Here is a 20,357-nt window from a genome sequence, read left to right on the forward strand (position 1 = left end):
GAACAAGCTGTTAATTGAACAGGATCAGGCACCACTGATAAAGACTCTTTATTCATCACTGATGAGTGATCTAAAATATACACATTACATGGAGGAATTGTATAACTCTAAAATACATGATCTCTTTCAAAATACATTTGCTTGACATATATTAGAATAAATCATTATTTTCATTGGGACGACACACATTCACAATATAAATTCATCAACACTGCAGGTGGCAATACTAAGTGCTCAGCACACTGATAGCTCCATTCTTCGTGCAAAACGCATATATGCAATTATCTTAACAGTCATGATCTTTTGATAATTACATTGTCTGGTCAATACATTTTTTTATTTTTTATAGAGAGACAGATTACAGTCAAATCCTATCCCAAATCGACCCTATGCCTGTGGAGATTTGAGAGGATATGGTAATAAATCTACCTTGTCCTGATATGCTAGCCGGAATTTCCACCTTGTTGCTACGGTACAACTATCAAATGCTCTCAAATCTCCACAAGGCCATAGGACCGGTTTCCTGAACAGAGATTTGGCCTAGTCCTTGGGAGTCTATTAAAATTGCATTTTAGTCCAAGACTAGGCTAAAACTGTGTCTGGGAAACCTGCCTGTAGAGGCTAGGAGTCCATTTGGGACTGGGCCTTCTTAATCCCAATCTATTCCTTTATGCGTATGACATTTTGCCGAGGTAGTTGGCTGGGACGTAGCCCTTCTGTCCGTTGGCCTCGGCCAACCACCAGTCCTTGTTGCCTCCCAGGTCGCTGAACTTGAGGATCCTCACATGCTGGTTCTCCTGCATGGTCAGCTCCTGGTCGCAGCGTGCCTGGAACCCGTACACCGCATAAAACTGGAGAAACAGACAGAACATTCACCATAGAGCAGTTATTGTACCATGCATACAGTACACGGGAGGCTGATGAGGGTAGAACGGCTCATAATAACGTCTGGAACAGAGCAAATGGAATGGAATCAAACGCCTGGAAACCATGTGTTTGATCTATTTGATACCATTCCACTAATTCCGCTCCAGTCATTAGAATGAGCCGGTTCTCCCCAATTAAGGTGCCACCAGCCTGTGTGGTGTTGTGGAGAAAATGTTTGGTTCATGTTCCTCAGAATCTGACCCCAAACGAATTGGTCAAGTGCCCCAACATACAGTTATTTACTAAATTAATTTATAATTCAATCTGATGAAACTTTTAAATCCAAAAAGTGTCAAGGTATTAGTTAATTGCGACAGCACAGCATATTCCATTGGCAAAATTTGCTGTACAGTCTCTACTGAATTCAGTGTGGTATTTCCTTAATTCACCAGTCGGTGTCACTGTTAGTCCATCAAAAGAAGATACAGACCCCCATCCCCACTGTCATCCCCAACCCAAACCCACCATCAACAATATCCATTTACAATCTATATTAACCGCCTCATATTCTGATGGAGGTCAAAAGCGTCCTCCCAGGTCGCAGCAAACCAAGACATAGTAAGAACAGAGCCTGCCCAGCGGCTGCTAAAGGGACTAATGTTGAGTGACTGCGCTGGTGTCGTATAAATGTTATTCACTCCATATAATCTCTATGCGAGATGGAAGTCTGACCCTAAACCTATCAGAGCCAGACCTAACAGGCACAAACACACACCGCCCCAAGGCTTCCAACAGGCCTAACAGAGTGGGTTTTCAAATCATCTGCACTATAAACCAGCACACTTAACTTTTTTACTGCTCCGTGCAATAACCACCCTCATATTTCATACCACGACTCTGTCATACCACGGCTGTCATACCACGGCTCTGACGAGGCCTTTACAGGCATCTCTATAAGCTAGTAAAGATACATTGCTTGCTTGGTTAATTCCTTTTTGTAGATTGTTATATTAGCTTGTGATCTATGTATTTCCTGTGCTTTGCTTTCAATGTAATCTTTATTGTTTGTAAATTACAATGTGGCCCGTATATCAAATAAACAATTTTGAGGTGTTGTTCAGCGAATGGAGTTCATTCTATTCATTCTATTGAGATTGTTATGTCAACTATGTAAAGCCTACTGAAAGGCACACCTAAGCCCTCTGTTTACCCTGAGCCCTGACAACTGAACCAGGATCGGTCCTCTCATTTCATAATGCACCTGTCACATAGACACATATTATAGAAGTTTATAAATTGCCTGGCTGGGCTGATGACACAGTGGATTGCGCAGTCAGATGGAACAGAGTAAATAGGTATTTTAACGTCATAGATTTAGCCTGTGGTAACTTGTGAATTAGACACTGGCTGGAATGCGGATTTAACCAATCAGCATTAGAACCACCCGTTGTATAAAGATATATAATGCTACATAGTGCACCACTTTTGACCAGAGGCTGTATAAAGAGTAGGGTCCATAAGGGTTCAGAACGACTCTTCTTTAACCTAGTGTTACCCCACCTGCTGGTTGTCTGGCTCTGTGTCCACATCCTGGTGGATGTCTGGCTCTGTGTCGCCCTGTAGGCTGGACGGGGTGGAGCATCTGTCAAGCGAGGTACTGGAGGTGTTGTAGAGGCTGAAGTTAGGTATGCTGCTCCGGCTCCGTATGCTGTTGTTCCTCCCGCTGCCCGACACAAACAGGCTGAGGTTGTCAAAGTCCTCGTCCAGCACCACGATGGGCTGCTGGGGCTCTGTGATCCCCGTACCCGTACCCTGACCTGGTCGACCCTGATCCCTGTTGGGGTTGTACTGCTTCAGGAAGGATGAGTACACGTAACCCTGGGTACCTGGGAGAGAAGGGGAACAGAGGGATGTTTGTGTCTGTCAGACATATCTGGGTTCAAGTAGTACTTGAAATCTTCCAGGTGCCATGATGAATCTGGGCTTGAGCCTGCCTGGAGTGCCAGATGGGCAGGGTTTTCACATAAAGTATTTGAAAGAAAAGACTATAGGCTGCTATTCAAATCAAATGTTATTTATCACATGCTTCGTAGACAACAGGTGTAGACCAACAGTGAAATGCTTACTTACGGGTCAACAATGCAGAGTTAAAGATAAGGGGAAAAAGAAGTCTGTGAGAGAGCTAGGTGCAGGGAGGCTCAACAGATGCACAGGTGGTTGGGTTGCGTGTGAATAGGGTTCTTTGTGAGACTGGGTGTACTGTGGGTAAGTCACAGGGAGATCGGTGTCACTGTCAACGAATGAAGGATGAAGCGCGGTCTATAAACTGCATATAATACGAAGGTTTCCTTAAACCGGGCGTATTGTTGCAATGGGAAATAGTAGTTTTGTTTACTGCATTGGTAGCATTAATATCGACCATATAATAAACAGCTTCTTATGAAGACTAGTAGTCCCAGTGGATGAAACAAATCTGTGAAGTAGTTTCAGAATGCAGTCGGTACCGAGAAACACACACACACACACACACACACACACACACACACACACACACACACACACACACACACACACACACACACACACACACACACACACAAACCTTTCTACAACTCCTTGCAAAAACTTGGCTGATTTGAGCCTTGTTATTCTGGAGTACAGAGAAGCGCGGCAGGCTGCTCCTTTCTCCTCCTCAGCCTGTGTTTCTCAATGCCCCCAGGGAGAGGCTTTGTACTCTAAGTAACTCTGCTTACAGCGAAAGGCGGCTCGCCGCAAACAACTGGCAGGCACTCAGTGCTAGATGACGCGCGGTGCGGAAAATACATGGTAACAAACTCTTTGAGTTGGCCTTGTTGTGAGGCAGCAACTCTCTAGAGAGTGAGAGAGACAGAGAGAGTCGGTGAGGTTAGTTTGTTCCAAGTATCACCGTGACATCACAGTCAGAGGCCTCTGGGAATTTCCCCAGCAGGCTGGCTGACTTGTCAGCTGTGGTAGGTTAGTAATCAGGAAGTGAGATGTGTATCTATCTACAAAACACGCCACAGGACAGAAGAGCTAGGAGTTTAGTTCCACAGTAGTGAGGGGGATGCTTGTCTAGAGTTAGGTCATGTAGACCTGTAGGATGATGTACTACAGTACCCATAATGCAAAAGACACCTGTACAACGGACATAAACTGAGAGCATTATGTCTACATTACATCGACCTTAACGGTTGTAGTAGTGAATGAAACATCCTCTATTTGGGCGGTCTATCACTGCTAGTTTAGATAAAAGTGCAATTACAATTTTCTCATGCAGAACAAACATTAGGGCTGCGACAATATCTGTAATATATTTGTTCCATGTCATAAATGAAAACACTTCGCGCATCAAACTATTTGGTCCTTTTAAAAACCCGCTGTATGTCAAATAAATAAATGTGACTGGATGACAACATAATGTTTGTTTCCAACATTAGAGCTGATTTCTAAAGAAGTTCCATCCGCTTTCTGTTTTGTTTCCTTGCCACAATAGTAACGAGTATCACCATACTGGTATCGTCCGGCCCTAACAAGAATGGCACACATCCAATAACTAAGCCACTGTAGCAACATGAGACAGGATGATCCAACAGCGTCACATCACATAATCCAACCTATAATAATGAACTTACTGCCCGTGTCAACCAGCCAGCGGCCCCGGCTCCCCAGGGGATCTGTGTCCTCCAGCAGGCCCACCAGCTCCCCCTCCAGCAGGCTGACATCCTGCTCCTGACATCCGTTACAGTTCCTCTTCAGCTGGAACAGCCTGTCAGCTGGATACTCGTCCAGCAGCCTGGCCCTGTTGCCCTCTGTCTGACGCTGGATCTCTGGGACCTGTGGAGGGGGAGAAGGGAGTTAGGGTGATATGAGCCGAGTCATCAGTGTCCCAATGGGGGAGTGGGGGAATGATCGCTAACGAGCCCCATTGGGCTGTTGGGGGGTGGGTGGTGATGGGTCTCAGGAGGGGAAGGTGGTTCGAAACCGATCCAAAGGAGTCTTGCGCTGTTCAGATACAAGCACATGTAAGCGTACGCACACACACATACACACAAACACACAGTTTGTCTTGGGGGAGTAATAACTGGAGTAGCGCTGGGGTTGCCAAGCACTCTATTTAATCCCAACCCAGAGAGCTCGGCAGAGTCTGGTGGCTCCGATAACTTCTCCAACATTGTTCTTTAATTGACTTTTAATTGGTTCAATTAAACAAATAAGGGAGCCAATCCTGGAATAGGTGCTGAGGCTGTGGGGTAATGCTGCTTTTACCTAGAGCCTTCTGGCATTACCGCAGATAGCTGGCTCAGTGAGGATGCTCCAAGATGTGTTTGTGCTGTCTTACCAACTACTAATGTCATTGGCATGAAAACAGCTATACAGCACAAACACATCTGGGACCAGGCTAGCCTTTAATTACCTTAGCTTATCACATACTGTAGTAATAATGGGGGAGACAATGAGGCAAGTCCTTCCAGCTTTCAACCATGTTTTCTTCCCAAACTTACAGCTAAAATTTTCTTTGTTTTCTCGAAGCTGACTTTGCGTTCTATTAGAGTCTGTGCGTTGTCCTTGACGACAGTCAGGTTGTTGAGCTCTTCCATGATGCTGCTTTGGACTTCACTGATGTTGGACAAAGGAGCCTGGACAAATCAAACATTTAATCATACACTTTATCATACTTCAATGTGTGGTATTTTGCATCAACTCACAACACACCACAAATCCTTTCCCTTTCATACTGCAAAATATATTACTGTTCAATAAAAGACGCCCCTCTATTTCACCACACAAAACTCCACTCCATCCCTCAATCTCCCTTACTCCCCCTTCCCGTCCTCACCGGTAGTTGCTGTATGGAGGGTGCGTGGTGGCAGGCCGTGTCCATCAGACCTTTCAGCAGGGTCACCAAGCAGAGGACACAGTTGGACAAAATAGTATGGGCGGCCATGTTGAATCTCTGCAGCTCCTCCACCAGCTGAGCATTGAGGGCTGCGTAGTCCCGCCGCGCAGCAACCTGGCCCTGTAGAAACAAACAGATTTAAACATTTTAGCAAAGACCTTTATAGCATTCTGAAATTGGCATATTTATTTAACATTTATGATTTTTTTTATGTTAACAGATAAAATAATTCTGGTTTTAATGAGAACTGTTATAATGCTGAAAGACCAATACACTAAACTTTCAATAGCAAAATTACTAATATTGTCGCTAAAATTATATAATCCCCATAATCCCTACAAATGCTATAATCCTTACAAAATGAGCTTCAATATAACATTTAGGTATGTTCATACTAATAGGTTAACGGAAATTGTTGCTAGGTAACATGATTGCTGCAAACGGAATCCCTTGTTGAACTCACCTGGTCCTCGGATACAGGTGATGGAGAGGAGGAAGAAGAAGAGGCAGAAGACGTGGAGGAGGAGGGAGAGCGCTCCAGGCGGCTGCAGTAGTCCAATAGTTTGTCGTAGCGTTTCTGGATGAGTTTCTGCGGGGCAGCGAACATGCCTTGGAGAGAGGAGAGGGGTGCCAGGACCAGATGTGCCATCCTCTCTTTCTGAAGGGATCATATAGGGAAGCAATGATGGAGAATGAGTGTTTTTCCATACATTACATGAATCTTGCCCTTGAGACAGCTCTGCAGAGGGGTCACTAGCTGACACAGCCACAAAGTCATAAAATCTGATTTGAAACCTAACCTTAACTACACTGCAAACCCTAATGCTTAACCCTAACCTTGAAGACCAAAAAGCTATTTTTACATTATATTATACATTATATTTTACAGATATTTTTACATTATAGCCAATTTTGACTTTGCAGCCGACCCACCTAGCGGACATCGTTCAGGTCTGCCTCCAGGGCGAGATTCATGACAATAAACATCAACCTGCGTTTTTGGTGTGAGATCACACAAACATACAGGGAATTGAAATACTGTAGGGCATTTATTTAGCATAGATTTCAAAATAGAGGCCCTTGTCTCATTATATATGATTGTGGCTGTGGGAATCAATCAAATGAGGCACGAAATGGCCTACAAATTGGTCTGTCGCAAATAGTTCTGCCATCTGCACTTTAGTTTGTATAATCTCCTCTGAAAACATCTTGCCTTGCACAATTCGAATAATGATGTGCCTATTTCAAATAGTAACAAAAGGCATCTTAATGAAACTCGTTGATACAAAAGAGCACCCTTATTCTCCACCCAGAGGGCAGGTGTGTTGCAGTTTCAGAGGCTAGTTGCTGTATGAGCTGTACTGAGCTATTAGCGCTGTTAGCTATTAGCGCTCATTAAAGTCTCTGTGGGCCCTCGAGTGGCTCCTCATCCTTCACTGAGAGCACCAAGTAACACAAAGAACTCTATTCAAAAGGCTCGTTATCTCGGAATGAGCAACAGAGCTATCCCCACAGAAAGGAGGGCAGGCGGCAGAAGAGAGAGATGGGGGGGGGAGACATTAAGCGGGAGAGAGAGACAGAGGAGTGTGAGGAGAGTGCAGTTTCAGAGGGGTAGAGGGAGAGATTAAATGTTTCACCAGGCGGGAGTGGAAGCCGAAAGGTTGACTGACAGATCACTCACTCACTCTGACGGAGGAGTGGAGAGAGAGAGAGGGAGCCGTGTAAGCGCAGGAGGGCACAGCTAGGGCAAGCAGGCCCCACAAGTGAACAGCGTCCACGGAAGAAAGGATAGACAGGCTGACAAGCAGGAGAGAGAAGAGAGGAGAAGAGCCTGAGAGAGATGGAAGACGGAAGAAAGGATAGACAGGCTGACAAGCAGGAGAGAGAAGAGAGGAGAAGAGCCGGTAGCCTGAGAGAGATGGAAGACGGAAGAAAGGAACAAATAGTTAAGTTGTCAAAAAAGAACACACAGCTCCTCGACAGGAAATAGTTTGTATTTACTGTGAGAATAGGGTATCCAAATGTAGAGTCAAACTTACAAAGTGCTTGTATGGGTTGTTGCCGTTCTTCAGGTGCTGAGTACTGTTTGTGTCTATTTTGTCTGGATCCTTCATGATGTCCTCCAGGTCTGCAGCATTCTGGACCGCGACACCTACCATCTCCTACACAACATGTAAAAGACACAGTCAATATTGCTTTCCATGGGTATTACTCCGGTATGTCAATATTATTCACTGGAACATTGAGATTGTCTACACCACCTTATTTGTTCTAAATATTAGGACATTTTCAATCCATCCATCCATCCATCAATCCATCCATCAATCAATCCATCAATCCATCTATCCATCCATCAATTTATCAATCCATCAATCCATCTATCCATCCATCAATTTATCAATCCATCAATCCATCTATCCATCAATCAATCCATCAATCCATCTTTCCATCTATCCATCCATCAATTTATCAATCCATCAATCCATCAATCCATCAATCCATCTATCCATCCATCAATTTATCAATCCATCAATCCATCAATCCATCTATCCATCCATCAATTTATCAATCTATCCATCCATCAATTTATCAATCCATCAATCCATCTATCCATCCATCAATTTATCAATCTATCCATCCATCAATTTATCAATCCATCAATCCATCTATCCATCTTTCCATCTATCCATCCATCAATTTATCAATCCATCAATCCATCAATCCGTCCATCAATCCATCAATCCATCTATCCATCTTTCCATCTATCCATCCATCAATTTATCAATCCATCAATCCATCAATCCATCAATCAATCCATCTTTCCATCTATCCATCCATCAATTTATCAATCCATCAATCCATCAATCCGTCCATCAATCCATCAAGCCATACATCCATCAATGGCTGGTACATGATTACCTGTATGTGTATCAGGTAACAATGGACGTTCTTGACTAGTTGTCTCACTGCTTTCTCCAGACTCCTGAACAGCTTCTCCTCCTTGTCGAACACCTCATCTCTCACCTAGAGAAGAGGGAGAGAGAGAGAGAGAGACAGAGAGAGAGACAGAGACAGAGAGAGAGGGAAGGAGTTTACTCAGTGGTTCAGATAATCTTGACCTTTCCAGCTCCTTAGACTAGTATTTACTTTTTAACGAAGGCAGCTTGTTCTATTGATAACCTCAAGACAAAAATAGGTTTTACACAAATGTCCCCAAATTGTGGTTTGTCATTAACACATGAAGTGTATTTACTCACATTCATATTGTAGAAGTTAGTGTAGAGTGGGAGAGGTGTAGCAGCTAGTTATTTACCTGTGGCTCCACACCTGTGAGGATCTTGAGGTATCCTGTGAGCCTGTCAGACTTCTTCCTGATAGAGTGGATGCTGAACTTGTTCAGTTTACCCATGAGTGTCCCCCCATCCTCCTCGGTCCTCTTGTACTTCATCACTACAGTATGACAGAGAATCATATGTAAAGGACAAGACCAAGTTCGGGGAGACACACTGTACAATTAGGAATTAGAATACTAACGTTAAAAATAACTTAATAGGATCTCTATGGTTGAAGCACTGTAGGGGTCCTGACATTTAGTAATGGGATGCATAGCATGGTAATAACTGCCATGCAGTATAATACTTTAACTGCTTCCAATCTTAACTACAATGTTCTGTGTTCTATAAAATGTTCAATGTAACAAGGATTTATCTCAGTTTCACCACACATTTCATCACACATTTCTCCATCTCAGACTATCGCATATTTAGAGCTGTACCGATGTCCTTTCTCCTCTTGAACTCGTTGATGTTGACGTTGATGATCTTGGCGGCGGTCAGAGCCTCCTGGAGGGGACTGTTGTCAGGGTGGTCGCTGGGCGTGGCCTGCCACAGCTCCCCGAGCAGCAGAGGGTACTTCATGACCCGCTGGACCGGCTTGATGAGCAGAGAACCCATGTCCAGCAGGTTGGGTTTCCCCCTGAAGACCACCACACAGCTTGATGTTAATAATAATGTGACGACACTAGAGGCAAAATCTTTCGATTTTCAACAGAAATTGCAGCGGAAGATGGAAAAAAATCCCAGCAGACTTGTTTGGGTTACACATTATTACACAGTTAATAACACATGCTAGAACAGTTAACATGTTAGAGCATGGCACTTGTAACGTCAGGATTGTGAGTTCGATTCTCGGGGCCACCCAGGCATTAAATGTATGCATCCAATGACTAAGTGACTTTGGATAAAAGCGTCTACTAAATGGCATATATTATTATTACGATTACACTGACAATAACACAGGATGATACAGTTAGTTACACATAATTAGTCTGTCAATTACATTATACATGTAATAACATTACACTGACAATAACACAGGATGATACAGTTAGTTACACATAATTAGTCTGTCAATTACATTATACATGTAATAACATTGTTATACTTAATACTCATTTAAACCACTGAAAATCAATATGGATAGGAGGTACATTTTCATATTATAGTGTCAATTATTCAAAAATATTCTTACAGGAAAAATTATAAAAATCTGGTGTACTTACTCTTGGTCGTATATCCGCCTGCAACGAGACGCAAAGTCATTGGTTTAATAAAAGTAGTTATGGCCAACAGTATAAATGCCTCTTTGGGAGGAAATGCTTAGTTGATGAATGAGGGGGAAGTATCAAGCAGCGACTCACTTCAGTGATAACACACAGGTGATGAAATGTTGCTTGATTCCTTCCTCTTTCTCATAGGACTTGAGTAAAGAGTTGGCATCGTCGTGGTGATAGCAGTAGATTTTATAGACGTCCTCCAGCGCTGCTTTGGCCTGAATGAACACTTCCCCTACGGTGGGAAAACAAAACGTGATACATTTGAATTAACCCGTATTAAATCACTCAACCTGAGTGGCTTATTTAGAAATGTGGCATATTATAATGGCAGTATGGTCAAAACAAGGGTCATGTTCATTAGGTCACTCAATGGAAAAGTTTTTTTTTTTTAAGTTTTGAAAACGAGAATTTGCCTTTCTTACCGGACCAGGTAAGTCCAGGTAGTCCCCTCCCTGTTTCAATCCATTTCATTCACTAAGTTTCCCTGATGAACACACGACTCAGGTGACTGAGGTTAAACAGAGGTCAGAGGTCACCTACCTATGACTAGTGCCTCAGGGTCTGGCTCAGCTGTGGCCTCCTGCAGCCGGTGGAGCAGCGCGGCCGACACCTCACACACTGTCTCCATGTTAGTAAACAGACGATCCACGTCCACCACCTGGAGACACACACAGAGAGAGACCTTTAAGACACATAGCCAGTCATCCAAATACCTCAACGTTCTGGAACAACCCTATAGCCTATGTTAGCCTGGCATGATCTCCTCCAAGTGTAGATATCCCTATTGGGGCAGTGGCTATCTTGGGTAGAGCACACGCCTGATATTCGCTACACTGGTGTCAGAAGTGGGCTGTGTGCAGTTCAAACACCATGCATTGTCTTTTGAAAATCACTCCATAAACCAACTCTGCCTGAATAACGAACAATACAACATTCACTACCAAGCAAGGTAACACAAGGTAACCACCCCTTTGTATCTCTGTAAGCAGAGGATATCACCCACTGAGTACTCTGTCTGCTTCCTCGTTACCTGTCTGTCTCTGAGGGGCTTGACCACCTCTCTGATGCAGAGCTCCAGGTCGGTGAGGAAGTCCCTCTCCGTCTGCACCAGCTCCTGGATGACCTTTGACCTGCGGCTCATCTTCCTCAGGCGGACCTCCGCGGGGTCGAGGGCCGGGGAGGCCAGGATCGACGACAGGGGGGACAGGGGCGCCATTTTCTCTTAAGACAGGCACATGGATAAGTTTAGGATGTGTGTTGGATGGCAAGGTTTTCTTCTATGCAGAATATACCCACTGGGCACAGAAGTCAATTGAATGTCTAGTCTGTGTTGCTTCAATGTAATTTCAATGAAATGACGTGGAAACAACGTTGATTCAACCAATGTGTGCCCATTGGATAGTCTCTGTCTGAGCAGATAATGTACAAAATATGACATAACACAATAACGTGTTGAGATATGACATGATCATTGACACAATAAACGTGTTAACCACACATCATATTAAAATGTGAGATCTGTTTAAAAAGGGGCCGTATCAAAAGATCTACAGTAAAGAGAGAGCACACATGTACAAGAGCCCTCTGCATGAAGTTGTATTTACATACATGGGCATGGTATGCAATGCATGAGAAAACATCCATCTCTCCCAACACCGTCGCCTGACTTCAACCCTCCCTACCCTCCCTACCCTCCCAACCCTCCCAACCCTCCCTACCCTCCCTACCCTCCCAACCCTCCCAACCCTCCCTACCCTCCCAACCCTCTGCCAGTGTTTCACGCTGATCTTATTGTTTTGACTGAACACCGACCAGCCCCCATTAGCATGCCTGTCGGGTTCCTCTCCTCTTTTTTCATTCCTTCTCTTTTCTCTCTTTTTTTATCGCCCTGCTCCCCCTAATCAGTCCCTAGCTGGCAGTGCTTTGCATGGCGGGTGAGGAGAGAGAGAGAGAGAGAGAGAGAGAGAGAGAGAGTATGTGTGTGTGTGTGTGTGTGTGTGTGTGTGTGTGTGTGTGTGTGTGTGTGTGTGTGTGTGTGTGTGTGTGTGTGTGTGTGTGTGTGTGTGTGTGTGTGTGTGTGTGTGTGTGAAGAGGAGTGAAGCGTGTGTTCAGGGAAGGGAGATGTTTCCTTTCCGGGTCTGCTGCCTAATCGACCTCAACACACCACTTCCCCCTCTCCGGGAGAGAGAGAGAGAGGGAGGGAGAGAGATTGAGAGGGAGATTAAGAGAGATAGAGAGGGAGGGCAAGAGATTGAGAGGGAGGGAGGGAGGGAGGGAGGGAGGGAGGGAGGGAGGGAGGGAGGGAGGGAGGGAGGGAGGGAGGGAGAGAGATTGAGAGGGAGGGAGGGAGAGAGAGAGGGAAGAGAAAAAGAGGGGAGAGAGAGAGGAAAAGAGAGAGTGTGTGGAAAGAGAGAGAGAGAGAAGAGAGATGGAGAGATAGAGAGAGAGAGAGAGTGACAGAGAGAGAGCGACAGAGAGAGAGCGACAGAGAAAGAGACAGAGTGGAAGGAAGAAGAGAGAGCTGTGTCAGGTTACTGAACTAATTGCCTCGCTGATGTAATGCCACGGCGTGTGCAGGCATTCCATCTGCTCCAGCTGGGGGGGATGCACCTGACACACACACACGCGCACACACACACACTCCATCCCGCTACACAAACCAACTCCACCCCCAGCACACATCAAGACAGTCAACAAAAATCTGACGCACAAACACCCACACACCACACCACACTCATACATGCATATGCGTACACATTACACACCCAGCACCCTCACAACACACCCCTCCCACCTCTTCCCCACTTCTCAGTCTCACACTCCTACCAGTGCATTCATGTCAACACAACCCTGGCATTCACTTGTATACAGGCAGTACTAAAACGGAACATTCAAAAGCTTTGACATTGGAGAGCTATTTGACCATTTTTCACAAAGAGGTGGAATGAGGATATGATGGTGTCATGTCCTTGGAAGGGCAGGAGAAAAGACAAATGCCATGTCAAGCCCTCTAAAGCTGCAAAAAGCTAAATCGACACCTTCACCCCTCCTGGCTATCAGGTTTCAATGGCCCCTCCTAAAGAATATAATACTTTATAATTCTCCCTAAAAGAATGGTGGTCAATTACTATATTTTGGGGAGGCAGGTAGCCTAGTGGTTAGAGTGTTGGGCCAGTAACCGAAAGGCTGCTAGATCGAATCCCCGAGCTGACAGGGTAAAAATATGTTGTTCTGCCCCTGAACAAGGCAGTTAACCCACTGTTCCTAGGCTGTCATTGTAAATAAGAATTTGTTCTTAAATGACTTGCCTAATTAAATAAAGGTTCAATAATGTAAAATAAAAATTGTTGTAGCAATTAAAATGATTTGACATCACGTAAAAGAGAAGCATGTTAATGAATGAAAATAAAGTGTTAAAATTTAAATAAATGTGAATAAGACGTATGTCACATTACAACATGACATATGAAATACAGTATAATGGCTATTCAAGAGACTCTGCTGCAAGTGAAAAGAAAGTGCAGATTTAGTGGCAGGGCTGAGTACCTTCTAGCCTAGCTCCCTGCCTGGGTAAGACCTGAGACCTTCTAGCCTAGCTCCCTGCCTGGGTAAGACCTGAGAACTTCTAGCCTAGCTCCCTGCCTGGGTAAGACCTGAGACCTTTTAGCCTAGCTCCCTGCCTGGGTAAGACCTGAGACCTTCTAGCCTAGCTCCCTGCCTGGGTAAGACCTGAGACCTTCTAGCCTAGCTCCCTGCCTGGGTAAGACCTGAGACCTTCTAGCCTAGCTCCCTGTCTGGGTAAGACCTGAGACCTTCTAGCCTAGCTCCCTGCCTGGGTAAGACCTGAGACCTTCTAGCCTAGCTCCCTGCCTGGGTAAGACCTGAGACCTTTTAGCCTAGCTCCCTGCCTGGGTAAGACCTGAGACCTTCTAGCCTAGCTCCCTGCCTGGGTAAGACCTGAGACCTTCTAGCCTAGCTCCCTGCCTGGGTAAGACCTGAGACCTTCTAGCCTAGCTCCCTGCCTGGGTAAGACCTGAGACCTTCTAGCCTATCTCCCTGCCTGGGTAAGACCTGAGACCTCCTAGCCTAGCTCCCTGCCTGGGTAAGACCTGAGACCTTCTAGCCTAGCTCCCTGCCTGGGTAAGACCTGAGACCTCCTAGCCTAGCTCACTGCCTGGGTAAGACCTGAGACCTTCTAGCCTATCTCCCTGCCTGGGTAAGACCTGAGACCTCCTAGCCTAGCTCCCTGCCTGGGTAAGACCTGAGACCTTCTAGCCTAGCTCCCTGCCTGGGTAAGACCTGAGACCTCCTAGCCTAGCTCCCTGCCTGGGTAAGACCTGAGACCTTCTAGCCTAGCTCCCTGCCTGGGTAAGACCTGAGACCTCCTAGCCTATCTCCCTGCCTGGGTAAGACCTGAGACCTTCTAGCCTAGCTCCCTGCCTGGGTAAGACCTGAGACCTCCTAGCCTAGCTCCCTGCCTGGGTAAGACCTGAGACCTCCTAGCCTATCTCCCTGCCTGGGTAAGACCTGAGTTACTGAAATAAAACAGGTCCACAAAAGAGGACCAGCATGTTGTTAAATTCAGCACTTCTATCACAATATAGTCATATCATGGGTCAGTGTTTGATAGAGCCATAATGTAACAGTCTATGTCGTCCCATTAGCCACCATTATGCTACTGTATTATGCTGGTGTGGTTGCAGGCGCAGCAGTTCCCATGAAAGAGGACACGCCAGCCTTTTCACCAGGCTTGGCTATTGAAAACGATCTAACGTACGGAAGGCTTTGGAACACAGGGACCCTGACGGATCACGTATCGCCACAAGGAAAAATGACACGTTAGATGCCCCCGGTCACCCCCCTGCAGAATACAATAGGATTGAGAATGTCATTGAAGAAAGGACTGAGTTCAAGTCCATTAGGGGAATAGAGGTGGAGCCTCATAGGAAGGGCAAAAGGGCCAATGCTAACAGCTGAAGCAGTTATTAAATCACTGGCTTTGGGTTTAGCTGCGGTTTGTATAGGATACCTCACTGAGTTGTGCTTGGCTCCAGTCATCTCTCCTAATGGCCCACAGGTGAGAGCTGGGCCTGAGGACAGTAGCTAGGTTGATAGGGGCTCTTTGTACCCCGTAGTACGGACACACTATCTGATGCAATAACAAGACACAAAAGGCCCTTGTTGAGGCCAATTCACACACACACACACACACACACACACACACACACACACACACACACACACACACACACACACACACATGGACGTACGCACGCACACACAACACAACACACACGCACAAACACACAACACACACATACACACACAAAGACACACACACACGTGTCATGCATACCAATTGACCAGTTTGTCTTATGAATATTTAGATACTTAGTAGTGGATGACTGTTCACAGCTTTCAATAACTCACTATAAACTGAGGAGGTGAATTACTGTATGACACCAGCCAGTGTGCAATATCATATCAGGGTGGTAACGCTTTGTGACTGACCATAACTTCTGGTTGCTATGGACCTTGAGGCCAGGCTTGATCAACCTGTTTCACAGCAGACAGAATGATAGAGGAGAACTCAGTGTTCAGGAACAACTCGCACACTTCCCCATGTGACGCCACCATTATGTCAATATTTGCAATGTACCTGTACACTTATACTCAAGGCAGCTTGTTTAGCGTGATGGAGAAACCCTTTAAAGTGGGCGGTGGCGGTGACGATCAGTTTACTGAAAACAATCAGCTGTTTGAGAACTGAGTTGTGACGCTTGTCCTTGGGCACAAGTCAAGAAAACAGAAAGTGGTGATAGGCAACGAGTGCCTGTGTTTCAGGTAAACAGTGGATGTGCTGACAGGACAAGGAGTGTCCTACATCCCACTCTGTTCACTACTTTTGACCAGATCCCTACGGGGGCTGGATCCCTACGGGGGCTGGATCCCTACGGGGGCTGAGTCCCTACGGGGGCTGGATCCCTACGGGAGCTGGATCCCTACGGGGGCTGGATCCCTACGGGCGCTGGATCCCTACGGGGGCTGGATCCCTACGGGCGCTGGATCCCTACGGGGGCTGGTCAACAGTAGTCCACTATAGAGTGAATAGGATGTGTCGGTGTTTCAGGTCAACAGTAGTCCACTATAGAGTGAATAGGATGTGTCGGTGTTTCAGGTGAGAGGTTGAGAATCTGAGAGGTTAAGTGTGTCCTATTCAGCACGTCATTATAATACAAAATAGTTTAAATGGCTCTTTAGATGGTTAGATGGGAGATTGACGGTATTGTTTAATTGAGTAAACTAATGCCCCTAATTGACATTAGCAGGAGTGTAGGTGACCATTGTTCCCTTGTTGAGTAAACCTACAGAACTAGTGGCACAAGAATCTCTACATAGTTAACCTCGTATTTTCTGTAAGGCATCCAGTGACTACTTGGCTGGTTGGCATTTATTAGGATGACTCATGTACTGGAGGCAGCTCTGCAGGGTAATCATTAGCTGGCACAGCCACAAAGTTGTAAAATCGTATTTTAAACCTACCCCTAACCACACTGCTAACGTTATGATTAACCCTAACCTTAAAATAAGTTGTTTTACATTTCAAGAATTTTTACAATATATAGTCAATTTTGCAGCCCTGCCTCCAGGACAAGATTCATCCCAATAAACGTCAACCTGCGCCTGAAGGTCTACATTCCAAGTGCGTGACAACACCTGATGTAATGTAGTAGAGGAAGGACAGGTGAGGTGAGTTTTTGCTGATGAGACACACTGACTGTCTGGGAAAAGTGAGAGAGGCTAAAAGGACACTGCTTACCTGCAAAATGACAAACGAAAAAAGAACCATGACCTTAACCCTGACCTTAACCTTGACCTTAACCCTGACCTTAACCTAATTTGAACCAATTCTGAAATGAAATATTGGTTTGCAGGTCAGGAGTGTATCTAGCTATGTCAGCCATTATGCCGACCAGTAACGATACTTTAGTTCAATTTTGAGCCCAGATTGTGTTAAAATAAAAACAATCTTATGATAAATGTATAAGAATTTGACTTCAGAGAACGTCAAGTCTGACCATGTCGTGACAGCCACCTTGACATTGTTCAGGCTGTAGTAGCACAGTAGTAACACTGGTGTTGACACGTGTCTATATATCTGGATGTTCACACTTCCCCTTTAAAATCATAGGGACAACACACTGGTTTAATAATTAAATGCTTCAGTCAGTGATAGAAGCCCTGTTGTCATTCACTCATACTAGGTTTACTTATCTGGTTTAATACTGGGCCTGTAGCTACAGTATAGCCACTCCTCCATGCTGTAAGGCTACTGTGGCTCGGTTGGAGCACGGTTTGCATATGTGACCTCATCCCTGCGGGAATAGCTTGGTGCTCCCTCAATCACATAACAACACAACAGATGCTTGGCAGAAGCATCCATAGCTACAGTGCCCTTCGTCTATCTGGCTTTCACCCTTGAGTCACACGTGTTCCTCTGGAATCTATGGCGCTACGGTTGATTTGCTGAACGTCTATAAATGCTTCCCTGTTGAAAGTCAACAGACATGCTGTTGACGTCTTACTGATAGTCTATTGGTAGTTTGTTGAGTATCCATCTACAGATGGAATATCCAAGCAAAGTGTCACCTTTTCTTTTACAAAGCACTTAGGAGGAGAACTTACTATCGTCCAAGTCAACAGGAAGCTATGAGATGTTAAAACCTGAGCTATAGCTAACCTAGTTTCCATAGTTATGACCTCAGGGGATCCAATTACCTTTAAGTTTGGCACTGTACTCCGTTTTGTCCGACTGACTCCTCCGCACCAGGGTCCCAAGGTTGATGTCACCTTTAATGTCGGCGGCGGTGTCATCGTTGGCCACCACGATGGTGTCCGTCTTCCTCCTCTCCAAGTGCATGTAGCGCAGGAAGTTAGGCCTGGTTCTCCTCTTGACCACTTTCTCTTTTTCCTTCTCTTTCTCACTGCCGTTGTTGGCCTCCTTGTTGGGATCCATTTTGACCAAGAAGCCCTCTTCTTCTCCCCCCGTGCTCTCTGTCCAGCCAGGGAGAAAGAGAGAGGGAGAGAGGGACGGAGGAAGAGAGAGCCTGAGAAGTGCAACAGGTGTACTGTAGTGCACTACTGCCAACGCCACACAGGTACTGTGGCCCCTCCCTCTCCCAGTCACCCGCCCTGCCATACCTGTCACAGGAGAGCTCTGTGGCCCCTCCCTCTCCCAGGCACCTGCCCTGCCATACCTGTCACAGGAGAGCTCTGTGGCCCCTCCCCCTCCCAGGCTCCTGCCTGCCATACCTGTCACAGGAGAGCTCTATGGCCCCTCCCCCCCAGGCTCCTGCCTGCCATACCTGTCACAGGAGAGCTCTGTGGTCATGCCCCCTTCACTGCTGTACTTCATGGCCCTGCACCCTCCACTGCTGTGCAATGCAACGTCCCTGGGAACACCTGCATCTCTAGAGGGAGATAGAGGGATAAGAAGGGAGCAGTGGAGGAGAGAGGGACTATGACCACTGCACTAACAAATGTACTATTTTTGTTTTACTAAAGAGAAGGGTCTCAAGGGACAACATGCAAAGCAAAACAATGCATGGAAAACTCTAGGTTTTACATTGGTTACAGTGTGCGTCAAGACAACTAGCCAGCATTTCTACATTTTATTTGTAATGTAAATGATGGTTATTGTGTTTTTCCCATTTGAAGAACCTGGGGGTCTATATCTAAAGGTGTTTACTATTCAGAATACACACAACAAAAATACATAAAATATATAACCAATAGATAACCTTTATTTCTGAGAGCTCAAGGAATCCCACATCCATGTTCATGAGATCATTATTTCCCACCAACTGTAAAATTAGATGCATGAATTCAACAAGTGGGTCGCTGTGGGGAAAAAAGTCTGTTCAAATGTCAATTAAGTGATTCATTGCAGCAGATGCTGAACTTTAGGCAGATGAATATTGAAGGATAAAAACAGAATGCACGGAATCCACATGTTCACAAACATACAGCATATTCTTCATAATAGAGAAATGTTGACGATAACGCTTAAACTGGGTCCAGGAGGACTACAAGCTATAACTAGAGTTTTTCCTGGTTAGGTCACTTGGTCAGGGAAAAAAACCCTGGTCCTAATCATACTGTATATTAACAATGATGAAAAGGTGGTTGGAAAAAGTTACTTGCTTACCTTTATAGGTCAAATCTCTTCTGAACGACAGAAAAGTAAATAGGGGATTAAAACGAGAGCACAGAGCACCAGGTCAAAGTGCACAGTGAGGAGGGTTTTAAAGTGTGTATACTCATCTGCGTACAGCATTTGACCTGTGTTGACCATTCCTAATCGGCTGGGCTAGCCAATACGTTAGCTTATGTAGTTAAGACAAGCTACAGCAAACATTGAAAGCGATCAGTCATGAAGCACTGACTGCACTTGAGAGAAAGAGAGAGGGGCATAATAGTGTAGTTTAAACATCATGTACTCTATACAGTATGTCCAGTAAATGAATGGGCCAATCTGAAAAACACATTTTATTGAACCTATAAATTATTTGATCACAGTAACACCATAATACACACGGTTCTCACCCTGCTGATAAAACTGCCATACATTAGTTTCAAGTTTCAATGTCACATGCACAAGTACAGTGAAGTGCCATTCTTGCAAACTCAAAACCCAACAATGCAACAATGCATTATCTTTCATACTTCAGACAGATCTGGTTCAACAGGTATATTGGCCATACAACAATAAGCTACTACAATGGTTTCTAGACAGGTAGTGAATTCCATGGTGAGAGGACAATGAATGGAGGCATCATTTCCCTCCCCACTGAAGCACAGGGCAATAAAGGCTCATATTGTGTTTCCAGCTCACGGTGTAGTGTGTTGTAGGACACCTGTTAGTCCTCCATTAGACTGTGTTGCTCCCTGTCAAAC

The 20,357-nt window shown here is 45.2% G+C and overlaps 1 protein-coding gene across 2 annotated transcripts; it reads right to left on the reverse strand.

The window, feature by feature from the left end:
• Positions 1-16: 16 nt before the first annotated feature.
• LOC110497308 (Rho guanine nucleotide exchange factor (GEF) 38) lies at positions 17-19,682 on the reverse strand. 2 transcript variants are annotated; one of them, XM_036933828.1, is made up of 18 exons: positions 19,609-19,682; positions 19,202-19,264; positions 18,767-18,871; positions 18,180-18,455; positions 11,431-11,621; positions 10,941-11,058; positions 10,485-10,632; positions 10,347-10,364; positions 9,561-9,760; positions 9,099-9,235; positions 8,705-8,809; positions 7,825-7,947; positions 6,249-6,443; positions 5,726-5,905; positions 5,391-5,525; positions 4,521-4,722; positions 2,428-2,753; positions 17-851 (listed from the first exon to the last, which is right to left on the reverse strand). In XM_036933828.1, exons 4-18 carry the CDS (start codon positions 18,415-18,417, stop codon positions 669-671), a joined length of 2,499 nt encoding a protein of 832 aa, XP_036789723.1. In that variant the 5' UTR covers positions 18,418-18,455; positions 18,767-18,871; positions 19,202-19,264; positions 19,609-19,682; the 3' UTR covers positions 17-668. The 2 variants fall into 2 exon arrangements, with proteins under 2 accessions (XP_036789723.1, XP_036789722.1); XM_036933827.1 differs by lacking the exon at positions 19,609-19,682 and having other exon boundaries at positions 19,202-19,371.
• Positions 19,683-20,357: the final 675 nt, after the last annotated feature.

This window comes from Oncorhynchus mykiss, chromosome 10 (assembly GCF_013265735.2).
Source record: "Oncorhynchus mykiss isolate Arlee chromosome 10, USDA_OmykA_1.1, whole genome shotgun sequence".
Taxonomy (NCBI): domain Eukaryota; kingdom Metazoa; phylum Chordata; class Actinopteri; order Salmoniformes; family Salmonidae; genus Oncorhynchus; species Oncorhynchus mykiss.